Genomic DNA, 14972 nt, shown 5'->3' with positions numbered 1-14972 from the left:
AGCGGTCCCTTTTGGGGTAGCTGAAGCCCTGGTGCCGCAGGGGCTGAGCCTGTTCCAGGGGGATTGTGCAAACTCAACGCCCCGGTGTTTCTCTGCGAGACGAACTCGGTGCACTTTGCACTCTGACTACAGTGACCTCATGCCGGCTCCCTCGGCAGTGTTTAAAGTCCAGGGGAGAGGGGTGCTTACCTGCCTCCTACGCACAACAGCTTGCTCCCACTCCTCCCTGCCTCCATATCTGCCTGGACGAGGGCTCTGCAGCCTGGATCTGGACTGCAGCATGCGGCTGCTTTTCGAGGCAGCGGTTCTGTGCCTGACCCTGGGCTTAGGGCAATGCTCTGAGGAAACAACACAGGAGAACACCGTCCACCAATCTCCCCAAGCAGAGTCATCCTATTCAGAGTGGGGCATCGAGGCCATCCGGGACAGCTTCGAAACAGTTAACAGCTACTTTGACTCCTTCTTGGAACTGCTCGGGGGAAAAAATGGCGTTTGTCAGTACAGATGTCGATATGGTAAGTGAACCTCACTCCTGCTGGCTCCTCTCTCCTTGCCCGTTCCCCTTTTTCCCTCTCATGCAGAAACTTGCAGTACTCTCCTTCCCCAAGGCCACAACCAGCTCCTGTCTATGCCCTGACCCCTGCTATGCTCAGCACAGGAAAGTCACAACTTCTCTGCTAGTGCCAGCACAGGGACACCGAACCCTCATCTTTCCCTCTCACCAAGAACAGCCTGATCTTGAAGCCAATATGCTGTGTGCAAGGGGACAAGAGGAGAGGACATAGGTTTTACGGGAAGGGCATATAGGCAACCAGGCTGCTCAGCCACCTAGACTCCTGGAGAGAAGGAGCAGGGTAGGCAGTGAGGCCCTGATGGGGAGGACGAGCAGCCAGTGCAACCGGACTCAGAAAGGGTTGTTAGTATTGCCAGCGGCCCTAATCTCAGCAACCTTCGGAGTGCCATTATTCAGCACTTGCGAGCTGGCTAATAATGTGGGCTGGAGGAGAAGAGATAACAGGAAGGTAAACAAGACCTGCTATCACCATGGAGGAACCTTTAGTACTCAAGGCAGAATGAGGCAGCTGCTGCTTGCCTTGGACTTTAGAGTGATTTACCAAAAAGGAAGAGTTTGGTTTGTCCTGGTGACATCTCAGGGAGAGCAAGGCAGGAGGAGTGCAGGCAGGGCAGGGGACTGGGCATGCAGAGGTGCAGTGGGGCAGGCCCCTACGGTGCAGGTCTGTGGGGCACTGGGCAGGCAGAGGCACAGAGAGCACCAGCCATCAGCAGGGTACCTGCTGAAACAACCTGTTTGGGAACAGCACGGAGGTTTTCTACAGACTGTGTCCTCCCCTCACAGCAATAACTGTCCTCTGTCACTTCAGCCTGACCATCAGCCGTTTTTCCCCCAGCTTCATCTCATGTCTCTAGTGATTGCCCGAGCAAGACTCTTGTGAGCACAGAGGCGATTTCAACCCCTCTCCTTCCCTGAGCATTGGTTTTCACAGATGCAGACTCCATGCTTTGGAGGGATCCCACCCACTTGGTTTCAGTCTGTACACATCCTGTTTCTTCCAGAACATGGGCCGCACGCTGTGCCTCTCCAGCTTGCACAGGGTTGTCTGTAATGCTCCCCCACAGATGCAGCCCGAGGGAAGCACCTCCCACCCCTCCCAGGCCAGCAGTGAGGCTGCCAGGAGAAACAGATGCTGCAGGTTTGGGACCTGAGCTCCCTGTCAGGGTGAGAGGGCAGATGGGCCACCCTTAGCCAAAGTAGGACCACAATGAGAGTTTAAAATCAGCCTTAAAGTTGTTTAGTACTTTTTGTTTTGTTTTTAAATAATGGGTATGTATCTGTCCTCCCGCTCCTGCCAGCTCTGCTCTCCAGGCCCCATGCTAACAGCAAACAGGGAGCAGCAAACCAGGCACCTCAGCCCCACATACCTGCAGAGAGCCAGGCACCTCAGCCCCACAGCAGCCCGGGGCCCCATGGCACTCCCCAGCTAGGGCTGCCTCTCTGCGGCAGCTCAGGAGGGCCACGGCTGCTCTGTAAGGGTCCATCGATGGCAGCGTGCACCCCAGGGGCACAGTGTCTGGAGAAGGAGACCCACTAAGCACACAACAGCATCGCCCCAGCACACAGGATGAGGCCATTTGCCCATCAGGCAGCCTGTCCCCAGGCCCACGGTGGGGCAGCCCCACACCATGTGCGACAACCTTCCTTTAGGTCCACACCATGCTCCAAATTCAGAAAGGGACTTGCCCTTTTTTATGTAGTGACTGAAAACCCTGGTAGTGGGCTTAACATGGCTGGGACTGCAGTGTGCCTGAGGCAAGGTTTGGGAAGGCTGATATTCAGAGCTCATTTCAGGGAGTCTCAGGACTCACCAAGTCCTGGAGAAGCAGTCACTCTTGGGCACATCCCAAGGCTAGTGCTCTCTCTCCCCCTGTTCCTGCTGCCTGGCCCTGTGCTCTGGGCAAGGGGAAAGAGCATCTCCACAGAGCAGCGCCTGCTCTGAGAGCATCCTGCATCTTACTGGAGAAATGTTTTACCTAGAAAGGAGAACAAACTAACACATCGTTAGCTCTGTTCTCATCCTCTGCTGAAAAACCCATTGATCACTGGCTGAAGGAGGAAACTATTGAAATGCTGCCCATGCATCTCCAAGGGTCTTGCTGGAACCTTCCAGGACCATTTGTCCATGCTGGTCTCTAGCACAGACATTGCAAACTGCAAGCAGAGGGGATGCAGGGACGATCCCAAACCAGTGACACCCAGTCTGTGCCCAGAAGAATGAACACAAACCATGTTTACCATCTTCCTGCTGGATCAGGGCCTGATTGCTTTTTCTGCAGGCACAAAGCAAAAATTGTGCCTTTTACTTACTTTCATTTCAGCCAAGAGACACTGATAATAGTGTATTTTGACACGATAAAGGTCAAGACTCACCTGTGATTGCCACATCCATCTTCAGCTGAGCACATAGCACTTAGCTGTTCTGGCTGTAAGACTCAGACTCTCCTCTTGATTTTTCAGCAGCTAGTGAAGTCTGAAAACAAACAACTTGATGGATTACTCCCTTAAATCAGGACATTAGGGTTACACTAGCATTTGCCGGCAAATATCTCCTTCTCCTTACAAAATCTCTCTGGGCATCTCAGGAGGGGAAACAGCCTGAACCGGGAGTAAATCCCTTGATAGCTTCCTTCAGCTGTCTGGCCGGGCAGGACTTCAACGTTTTGCCTAGCATTTGGTCCTGAGGGGCTTAAGATGATGAGGCACATCCAGGCTGTGGGAAAAGAGCCTTCAAAGTCAGGCTGTCCAACACAGTGTGAAAAGGCTGTGGTAAGCGCGGGCAACATCTGCTCAAAGCCTGCTTGCCTGGACCACTGAAAACAGCCAGGAGCCCCAAGACCATCTATTCACCCAGAAATACATTCACTTCCCCCTACCAGTGCACCAGTACCGAAGCATCTGAGACCCCCTGCATGGCCAGCAGCTGTTCTAGCCAGCTGGCTATTTCCCAGTCTCTTGGCATAGCTACAACAGCCGGGAGATATTAAAATGCACCAGGGAAACTTGCTTCCCATTAGCAACTCAACTTCAGTTCTCCTCTAAGGCCACGCCAACAAGGCAGTGCCCTGAAGTATATCTTCTTCCAAAGAACGGGCTTGCTTGGCAATGCTGTGCTGCTACACATCAGCACTGCTGTTCAGCACGCGGCTGTGCAGGTCCCTGCTGTGCTTGCTTGGTATCTCTCCCCAGTGATGCCCTGCAGCAAGCAGACAGGCCACAGCAGGCCCTTGGTGAAACACAGCTAGCAAAAAAGCCAATGTGACCCACCAAGTCCCTTCCTCACAGTCACAGACGTTCCTATAAGGATGGGAAGGCAATAAATGGTAACAAGAGCAGAGCCGATGCTCATGTAGCGTCAGGAACACTTATTATTTCTTCTTCGCTTTTGTTTTCCTGTTAGCTAGAAAACAAGATGTGGGAGAGGGGTTAATTTGGTGTCTTGGGACATTTTCTAACTGAGAAAGAGGTCACAAAGGGGCACTTTACAAATGATTAAGCTTCGTTTTTCAGAAGAGGGGGGCAGGTTTCCTACAAGGGCTCATCTTGAAAGCAGTTCAATGTTTTGTTGATCACTACAATTCTCATGTGAGACTTTTTTTCCTCAGGACAACCTTCTAAGACATTATAATAGCTGTAACTTCAGCTTAATGGAAGGCTTTCCCTGGAAACACAGTTATCTCCATATCCCCAAACAGTCTCACTCCTACTCTGACTTGACACCTTACCACATTAATTGACAGTGTGCTGCAGGAATGTATCTTACCATCAATATTACAAGCAAATCATTAAAATTTGACCCCATCCTGCAAAATCCACCTTGGATTTTGAACTTTCATCTGCCTCCGACCTCAGTTCAGGAACATTTGAGTTCGGAGTCCCAGTTCTCATCCCCTTTCAAAAGTGCAACTAGACTGGGAATGCATTGAGACCTGCATGCAGCCCTCCTCTTGTTATATTGCCTGGGAGCCTTGGGTTATAGATTCAGACCACATATAGACATAATTCCTTCTCTCTATATCGTAACCACCAAAATAGTGTAATGTGCAACGTGTCATGAACTCAGAAGTTACCTTGTGTCAGCCTACCTCAACGGACTTGAGTTATGTTTTGATGTGAAGACAATCCTATAAGATGGTGTGCTGCAACCAACAGATTTGTGCTCTTTGTCAACTGAGCTCTACCTGCTCAAAATAACAATGCTTTCTGCACTCGAAAATTACATCTGGAGCATGAAGCAGATGTGACCTATTCAAAAGGGGCCAGAAAGGTAGAAATGCAGCAGTAACTGCTGTACTGAAAAATACCTTCCCACACAAATGCCATCACCTGGTGGTAGTGCCAACTAGAGAGCTTTATCTTGGCTTGCAGACAGCTAAATCCTTGGTGCATACTGCATTTCTGTAGGGTCTGAGAAAATTAGCTATTGGCAGCTCACAGCTGGACAGTATTTCAGTTTGTTGTTTATTTGCTGTAAATCTGTTGTTTAAACAGAACCACCCTAGTAATTTAGAAGATGCTGGGAACCTAAGACCTTTTGAGGCATTTGGCCGTGTTCTCAAGAACACAGTATTAGTAGAATCACAGAATGGTTTGGGTGGGAAGGGACATTAAAGATCACCTAGTTCCAACCCCCCCTGCCATGGGCAGGGACACCTTCCACCAGACCAGGTTGCTCCCAGCCCCATCCAGACTGGCCTTGAACACTGCCAGGGAGGGGGCAGCCACAGCTGCTCTGGGCAACCTGTGCCAGTGCCTCACCACCCTCACAGTCCAGAATTTCTTCCCAATACCTCATCTAAATCTTCCCTCTTTCAGTTTGAAACCCTTACCCCTTGTCTTAGCACCACACCTCCTGATCAAGAGTCCCTCCCCACCTCTCCTGTCGGCCCACTTTAAGCACTGGAAGGCCACTAGAAGGTCTCCCCAGAGCCTTCTCTTCTCCAGGCTGAACAACCCCAGCTCTCTCAGCCTGTCCTTACAGGCGAGGTGCCTGATCATCTTCCTGTTATGGCTATCTTAACCACTGGTACTTTAGGCACCTTGACAGAAAAAAAAAAAGAAAAAAAAAAAAGAGAAGTCTTAAATGATTACCAGCACTGACAAGAAGAAAACAGTAGAAATGGAGGTTAAAAGAACACAACCCTTCCTGAAGGGCTACATTAGATCTATTTTATGTCTATGTAAATTCTCTATAGGTGCTCAGGGAAGCAGAAACTTAACCCTAGAGCTGATGGACTTTCACAGAAGGATCAGCTCATGCACATTTTTGTTGGAGCATTCACACAGCTTACAAAGTTCTCCCAGAGCAGGGTTCAAATGTCTTAACACCTCACTCTGCATTTGAGATCTCCCTTTTATAAACCCATCTGGGACAGAAACAGAACAAGCACTGCTCACACATCAAGGGACAGTACAGAGTAACCAGACTTCATGAGGGGTGGTCTCCACAACTTCTCCAGGGGAGAATCCTCTCCCACCTTTAAACAAGCTCCTTGCACAGTGGGGGTCAAGGCACACAGGCAGCTTGGTGACTGTCCTCCACAAACAGGAGGTGTTAGGTTAGACGGAGATGAGGGTTGAGGTAGGGATGAGAGAAAGAGGATGAGACAGTGCAGGGAATAGACAGACCTGCTTTCTGCATGGACAGTTTCCACCCCAACCCTCAGCGACCAACCCTCACACGCAGAGCACTGTCAGCCATACGCAAAGCTCCAGCATGGGCTGGCAGGCAGACAGGAAGGCTCGCAGACCTTCAAAGCAAAGTAAAAGAGATTAAATTGCTGCTGAAGCTACTGTTAGCTGAGTGTCTGCTGGACTTTTTCTACATTGGATAAATAATTATTCCCGGAGGAAATTCTTGCTCCTCTATGCATATTAAGAAGCGTACTAAGGGAGGGCAAAGATAAAGGAACAGAAACTATTTGCAAAACGTGGCAGTACATCACCACATGCAGAAAATGGACCAAGAAAACCTCCTGCTCAGAGCAAGATCGGACATGCAAGGTCTAGCACAATTTTGCGGATATCCATAGCACACCAACACTCCAAGAATGGAAAGAAATCCCCTTGCTAAGCTAGTAGTTTCTTGGAGGAGTTAAAACCCAGCTGGGTGATCCCAGCTGTGCAGAGCTCTCAAGAAGCACGCGAAAAATCTCCTAGGAGATTTGGGAGTTCTGAGGCACCAGCTGCAGAATGGACTGCTTAGCTGCTAAACTGCATGCTGCAAAGAGGGACTTGCCTATTTGTAAAAGCTGGGGAGGGTCCAGACCTAGGGACTGACTCAGGCCAGCTTATACATTTGAGAGGCTTTGGGGACCCAGTTCACACATGACACAGTGCTCCATGCCAGAGCAGGTGCAAGCTAAGCCAGGCTGTAGAGCCTCAACAGGGCTGAGCTGAGAGCAGGGCCAGTGTCTCAGCCAGCTCTAGTACCTATCCTTCACTCCTGGTATCTCCTGGAGGAGAACGAAGTGTTTGGGGACACAGATCAAAGGGGAGCTGCCTGTCACTCCTTGCTTTTTGGTGCTACTCTTGGGAAGATCTGCTTTCCTAACATTTTTCCTTTCTTTCTCAGGGAAGGCTCCAATGCCGCGACCTCACTACAAACCCCAAGAACCCAATGGCTGTAGCTCCTATTTTCTGGGGCTCAAGGTACCCGAAAGTGTATGTACTGCCACACCCACCATTCCCAAATAATGCAATTCTTTAATCACAGTAACCAGCTAATAATATTGGGGAGGGAAAAGGCTTAGCTGTGCCATGCAGTGACTGTGTGATGGCTTCTCTTTGCACCTGAAGCTAGAGCTCTGAAAAAGGGAGAAAATATCACTTATGTGGTGTTAGGGGACAAGCTATCTGCCTGGGACAGCCAGAAGACATGGCTGCCTGCTGATGGCAAGCAAAGCAAACATGTCAATCTGACTACTGCCTAACTTACTGTCAGTCAGTGAGGTATTAAGATCTCAACTGCTGGTGGCAGCGAAATAGGAATCATGTAGACAGGAGTTACATTTATGAAGGACTGGCCTGTTGCTCTGGCTGTCTCAGCAGGTACCAACAGAGAAAGTTTGCTGAGCAGGTTAGCACTAGAAAAAGGAGTACCTAGCCAAGCAGAGCACGAGTGCGGAGAAATGTATTTTTATCAAGGCCCTGAACAATCCCGTGCCCTTGTGATAGGACAGGAAACATGTTCAACACGAGCAGCTCAGTGACATAGCATAATGCGCAACCAGCAATACCTGAATGCATTCTCCACACCTGGCCCTTCATCCCCTCCCATGCTTTTTGCCTCTGCTAAGCACTGAAATACACCTGTGGGCTTTAATACCACACCCACTTGTTATTTTAAATGCAATTAATGAAATCATATTGGAATCACCAAGAAAAGCACTCCCAGGAGGCTCTAAGAGCAGGAATTACTATTTAGCTCATGCATTACTGCTGCCCATGAAGTCCGCAGCAATTAGGCAGATTCCTGCTCTGAAAAGCCCTCTCTTTACAGCCCATTATTCATTTTAGATTAGTTCCTTAAACTACATTTCATTGCAAACCTTTTGGGCATTTCTGAGGTACCTCCTCCTTATGCAGGCAGTCACGAGAGCTGAGCGCAATGAAGAATCAATTCATCTCTTAAATATTACATGAAGGCCACGAAGAAGAAGAATTTATAACAAGCTAACGAGTCTAGTCTCCAGGAGACAGGCCTTCTGCCCCATCACCCCCATGGTTATTAGCTAAGCTTGCTGTTTACCTCCAAGTGAATAGAACTCCCCTGACCAAGCTGTATTTGTCCTTGGCCTCATTAGAGCACCTCTGAGAAATACGGCATTAATAACACTTACAGCAGATTTATTAGGCCAAGAAACAGGACTTCTCAGGTTGTGGGAAAAGAAGGAAAGAGAAAAGGGGCCTTTGCCACCCCTGGCAAGGACAGGAAGCTCTCCAATGAGCTCCGACAAATGGGAGCTAGCAAATGGTCATGGAGGGGCTGTTTCCCACCTCTCTACCAGAGGTTAATCTCCTGTGACAGACAGGACAGAAGGGAATGTGGTCTGCCCTGCATTAGACCTGCACTACTGTCACCTCTTTCTTTAGATGGTGAGGGAGAAGCACATGTGTTCCCTCCTGCTGCCCCAGCTATCGGGGGCAGCTTCTTGAATAGGAGCCAGCTGGGCTCTGCAACACCTCATCCAGTTGCAGCTGTTTGAGTCCGAGGCCAGGACACATCCAAGGGACACTTCTTTTCTCTCTTTCCCCAGCTAGATTTGGGCATCCCTGCCATGACCAAGTGCTGTAACCAGCTCGACATTTGTTATGACACCTGTGGGGCCAACAAATACCGCTGCGACGCCAAATTCCGGTGGTGCCTTCACTCCATCTGCTCCGACCTCAAGCGCAGCCTCGGGTTCGTCTCCAAGGTGGAAGGTAGGCTTCTCGGCTCACATACCCTGTGGAGGGAACAAGCGATGGCAGGGAGGGGAGGCCATGGGCAGGGAGCCTTGTCCTTGCCAAGACGAGCAAAAATCTGCAGTAGAGAACTACACATCTGTCCTGTACTTGTCACAGACAGGTCAGAGGTGAGTGAGAACACTCAGATCTGCCCCCTCCACACACACACACTTCTGTCCCAAGACTGAAGACCTAAAATCATTTACATTTCAAAAACATTACAAAACACACGTGGAAAGAAAGAAAGAAACAAACAATCAAACAACAGAAAAACCCTAGAAGTAATTCCTTCATCCCTTGGATGCCTTCCCTGAGAGTTCAAGCACCTTCATGGGAGACCAAAAGCTTTCCAGAGCTAGTAAGCCACACACTGAAACCTGTATATGGCCAATGGCCAACAAACTGGGAGAGCCAAGGACAGCAGCTCTCCAGGATCTGGTTCACAGATAAGAGATGAAGATGGTACCAGGGACATGCCACAGCATGGGTGGTGGCCGAGCCATTGCTAGGAGATCTGGATTGCTCAGAACTCCCTCTGCTAACAAAGTTCTAGTGATGTGTCAGCAGCTCAAGATCCACCCTGGTTTTGCCTAATTTTAAAAGCCTCAGTCTGCAAGTTTAAGAGCAGCTTTTTGGTAAAGGCTGCATTTGGTAACCCCTGTGAAGGTGACACAAGTGATAGCCCAAGCCTGCCTCTTGATCCTCTGTGCCAACATCAAGCACCTCTTCACTGTGTGAGGAGAGGGAAACATCTACCCCACCGCTACCACAGCCAGGAAAGCCTTGCCTAGGCTGCTCCTCCTGAGGCTGTTTCAGAGCATCCCCATGCTCTGTAAGGCAGGTACCCATCTCTTGCAGAGGGGCTGTGTGGCAGTAATGCAGAACAGGCAGAGATAAGACCTTCCAACAGTAGGAAGTACAGCCAATCTTTCATGGTCACCCTTATCTACAAGTCCTCATGCAGCCAACCTCTTCTTATCGCTTCAGATTTTCCCCTGCCAATTTTTCAGATCCCTCCTTTTTCCTTTCTGCCTGCAGCAGTGAAGCAAACAGATAGCTCCTAGGGAGTTAAGGTGGAGCAGAGCTCACACTCCTTGGCTGAGCCAAGCCACCTCTGCCTACAGTCAAGTAGGACTAGATTCCTCCAGCATCTCTCTCCTGGTTGCTACGGGAGGTACAGGTAGCTGCTCACAAAAACGAACCTCTGAGCCATCCTTTCCTCCCCTTCCTCTGCCTCCTCTTGTCTTGTGCTCTGTACCTGCCACTCCCTGTCCTCAGGGCTGCTCTGAGCAGCTCCTGTCACACAGTCCTCCTACACTGCCATCTCAGCTCTTACCTGGGATCCTTTCCACTGACTCACCAGGAGTTCAGAGAAAGCGGGCAGGGGAAGGGCAGCTGCACTCCGTTCATGTGGGTGCCAAAATCCCAGTTGCAGCAGCACCAGTTAAGCAAAGCCCTGTTTTCCCACTGACTCACTACAGCCTCTCCAATGCCTGCGGGCTGAGCAGACTCCCAAAGCAGCAGGAACAGAGTGAGGTGCTTGGAGAGGCTGAGACTGGAAGAGACAGCCCCAAAGGCAGGGCTTTCCCAAATCTATTATGCGTACAGCAATCAATGTTAGTGCCGGTGAGTAAACCCCAAAAGACCTGATATTAACCTGTTTAATTTATTGACAAGCTTCTTGCTTGTTTTTTGGGAAGAGCAGGGGCCAGTAGTCAGGCAGACTATTATCAACAGCTCCACTGTTGCAATCTCAGTAGGATTTTTCATGCTGGCTGGCAGCTGGTATTGTAACTCCTAAAAAGCAGAAAAAGTTTGTTAGTAATGGCTACAGGCAAAACTGAGGGGAGAGGGAGCCAGGAAGGACAGTACTATGGAGGTCTTCTGGGAAAACTGCTTGGTAAACAGTGCTATTTGCAGTGCCTCCAATGAACCATCAACCAGAAAAGCCTGAGAGAGGCAAGAAAGGAGGGAGGTTAGGAGGGAGAGAAGTTAGCGCCAGATTGGTGCCACCCTAGGGAGAAAAAAAAGCCCTTGGTTCCCTCAGAATGGAACCTCTGGATTATAAAAATCCAATATCCAGAGACAAAAAGACAGCCCACACTTCCAACTGCAAATATCACACAACTCAGTGCAGAGCTTGGGCTAGGGTGCTTCCACCTAGCCCTCAGACATCCTGGAGTACCTGCCTGATCTTTTCCTTCTCTGCAGCTTGTGAATCCGTCGCAGACACAGTGTTCAACGCTGTCTGGACCCTGGGCTGCCGGCCCTTCATGAACAGCCAAAGGAGCGCCTGCATTTGCAACGAGGAAGAACGAGATGAATTGTGAGGAAAAGCAGATGCCTGGCCTCCATGAGCCTGCTGCCAAGCGTCCCCTCTCCGATACCGCACTTCAGCACGGTGATTTCTATCAGCCCTCCGGCATAGCCAGGATGGGGGGACCTGGGCCAAGCAACACACATCAACTAACAACTTTTGGGCAGAGGGCTGTGAAAGGGGAGACAGCCTGTGGATACAGGGCAGTGATACCTGCTGTCCACCACAGATGCAGTTCAACAGCCCTACCCCTTTCCAAGTCCATCAGCCTGAATGATCCAATGCCAATTTTCTCTACAGACTGATCATGAGAGGCAAGCAGGAAGCAATGCTGGTTATAAACAAGGGGCTTTACTTGTTTCTTTGCCTTAGGCACGTGTGTATTAGCCCCCCCTGCCCCTTAACTCTCTAATTGGCAGTGCGAGGCATTAGGTTTCTTCAACCCCCTGAAAATCCCAGTCCACGGACGCACTATTTACATTTTTTGCACCACTGGTGACAGACTGAAGAAGAGGGGTAATTTGCTTTCCGTATGTTGCTCACACCCATCCCTGACATTTTCCATCCTATCATTACACACCCTGACAACGCTGCTTATTTAAAATTTTAGTGGATCCTAAAACAATCTAAAACATCAGGGGACTTTGGTAAGCATGAGAAGGACTTTTCAGTGTTTGTGATGCAGGCACAATTCATACTTGGGCAGAAGGGGACCAAAGCCCATCATGTCTGAGTTGTGAAATCACAGTACTCTCCCACAGTCTCAGGAGAGGAAGCTGCTTTTCTTTTGCAGTGCCATCCAGATCTATTTAATTATTTTCCCCCTATATCATTTAACAAAGCTTTTGCCTTAAGATCTCTTTTTACACAAAATGACTGGGTATCCACCTCCATCTTTTGCATGAGGAGGCTCACATTGCCTTAGATGAGATATTCAAAATCCTAGAGGCTTATCTGTCAGGTGGCAGGGCTTACATGCCACCTCTGTGGGGCAGAGACACTGCCAGCTGAGGAGCGATCAGCAGCCTCAGATAGCATTCTTTCTAAAATGTGGTTAATACTTCCATCTGCTATCAGGAGCTTTTACTGCATGCAAAATTAGAATTTAAAGTGGTATATGGAATTTCACCCACTTATAACATTTGCAGACAGCTTTCATCTGTGTTTCTGGATGAAAGGAAGTTGCTACTGGGTGTGTGTGCCATGCCATGTAAATAGTTCAGCATCTTCTGCACACATATTTATGATTATGTTCTTCCATCTGCCACAGAAAAGTTAAGGCTGCAGAAGGGTGATTTAACAAGAATGAAGAGTCTTAGTTACTTTTCTTCTAGTTTGTGTTTAAATATACGCATGGAGCTATAAATTATTTAAGCCCCATATTCCTGTTCTTGCCAGTCATCTTTGCTTTACAGTGAACAGCAATGAGACATTCACCTGGCCCCAAACAGACTGAAACAACAGCAGCCCACCGGTAATGCCTCTGGAGAGTGAATACCGCACTGCCAAGGTTCATCGCAGTGTGTGTCTATCAGAGCATGAGGCTGGACAGACAATCTTGATTATCCATCTAAGAAACACAGATTTTTGGCTAGGGATGGGAAGGAAACGTTCTTCATTCCAGACACCTCCCAAACTTTGTATTTTGTTGGTGAAATGGCGCCTATTGCCGGTTGTAAAGGTGAGCATATTCTTATGATTAAATGACAAAATTTAAAAAAAAATAAAATCTATCTCATCTATGCTCAATAGCCAACCAGCTGACAAATATCTTAAAGGATTTTATAGTTCAAGTGATACCAGATTAAAGCCAGACCAAGCAACTGATGACAGATGATGATATACACTGAAGAAATTGAAGTGTTCTGAACAAAATCTCTCTATCCAAACACTGATGCATTGGAGACACTACTAACACAAATCATAATTTCTTCATGCTTTCAGACCACCATTTATCCCAAAACATTACAGACTGCTTGCACACAGGGCAGCCACTGAATAAGCACATTTTTCACTACAAAGTTAAACTGTGATAATCTGAAAAACCCCATAAGCAGCTCTACAAGGAAACTTTTGAACCTTCAAGTGGTGGCAGTGACTCAAGAAAACCACCAGATAATCCTACGTAGGAGAAAACCAGCGTGTGAACTACAGTAAAATTTCTGCATCCAAACTAAAAATCGCTTCCCCTCCATACTGCTCCTGCAACTGAGTGGTGTACAGTCACTGAAGCAGCTGATCATCACAGGACTCTCCAGATCAATGCACAAACTTTGAGCCATCTTCAATTCCACCCTGCTCTGAACAGGACAACAACACTGTGCTCACTCGATGGCTTCCTGTTGACCTTGTGTATTGGCAGGATTATTTGCACCTCTTGCTGACGGTCAACCCATTCAGCCAGTGTACCCTCTTCCTAGTAACAGTTCCCCAAACATTAATCTCTAGGTTTCCACTGAGAACATAAAAGCAGAGACTAGGATGGCGGGCAATAGGTGTTTACTCCTGGACATCCAATGTTCTAATGTTCACTTTACATCCTAAGAGAGAATGAGCTGGCACCACCCGGAATACAAGCAGCACACGTTGGGCAGCACTGATGCTGCTCGGACTTCGACCTATGGCTGGCAGTGGTGGTCGGACCTTTGGGAACACTGGTTGCAGTGCCTGCTTGTGCAGAGACTTTTGCTTCCGCTCTGTGGCGTGGCAGATTAAATTAAACAGACAAACAAATCCCTTGGCTCTCAGATGAGTTTGGCCTTTGATTTCAGGTCCAGGGTGTAATGCTGACAAAGAAGACAGATGGAAGAAAGAGGTAAACTGGGGAGAGCTAAAAGACTTTGAAAAATGGTTTTGTTTGTGCCTAGGAGCCATCCCCTCCACCTCAGAGGAGGAATGGCCACAGGGCAGTGGCAAATAGTAGACCTACTATCCCGCTTGCAGGGCAAACTAAACACCTTCTCAGACTGCTCCATTCACATGGCCGCACAGACCAGCGTTTCCTTCTCATTTCTCTTCCAGATTACTTAACTAAAAAGCTGCAGAGCAGAAAGCCTGCTTCATATTAATTTGTCAGGAAAAAACAAATAATGTGCACAATAACTGAAATAAGCCAGGAAATGAACCTCTCCCTCCACCACTCCCCCACATCCCTTTCACATGAACAAAAACCACCAGGTGCCTCTCCAGAAGGCACAAGCTAATTAATTTCATTTCCCAGCTCTTGTTTTATCAAAACAAGTATATTTAGCAGGGGCTGCCTGAACAAAGCAGTGACAGTGGGAAATTGCCTGTGTGGTCCTGATGCAGATGCGAATCAGCAGAACCAGGAGACACACAGCAATGCAAGAAGGAGGCTTTTCCATTTCTTTTTATTTCACATATGGTAAGATAACACATGAAAAGTGTCTTTCCACTTATACCTACTTATCATCACAGAAACGTTTTCATTTATTCTAACACACACAGGTGCACACACATATTCCCAAATTGGAAAAGCAGTCATGAAGCCATTTAGAAAAAAATCACAAAACTCCCTGCCTATCGAATGCCCATTCCTCACTGGAATCTCACTCACCAGAAGAAATCAATCTGTGAAATGGAATATTGCTGAGGTGATTTGTGACTCCCTTC

The 14972-nt window shown here is 48.4% G+C and overlaps 1 protein-coding gene across 1 annotated transcript; it reads left to right on the top strand.

Moving 5' to 3' along the window:
• The first annotated feature begins 280 nt into the window (after positions 1-280).
• Positions 281-11352, top strand: PLA2G12B (phospholipase A2 group XIIB). Its single transcript, XM_086466328.1, has 4 exons — positions 281-515; positions 7149-7237; positions 8833-8998; positions 11234-11352. The coding sequence occupies exons 1-4, from the start codon at positions 281-283 to the stop codon at positions 11350-11352; spliced, it is 609 nt and encodes a 202-aa protein (XP_086322454.1).
• The last annotated feature ends 3620 nt before the right edge of the window (positions 11353-14972 follow it).

Source organism: Leptosomus discolor, chromosome 6 (assembly GCF_034619465.1).
Source record: "Leptosomus discolor isolate bLepDis1 chromosome 6, bLepDis1.hap2, whole genome shotgun sequence".
In the NCBI taxonomy this organism is placed as follows: Eukaryota; Metazoa; Chordata; class Aves; order Leptosomiformes; family Leptosomidae; genus Leptosomus; species Leptosomus discolor.
The sequence above is the reverse complement of the archived record's forward strand: the minus strand, read 5'-3'. Positions and strand labels throughout refer to the sequence as shown.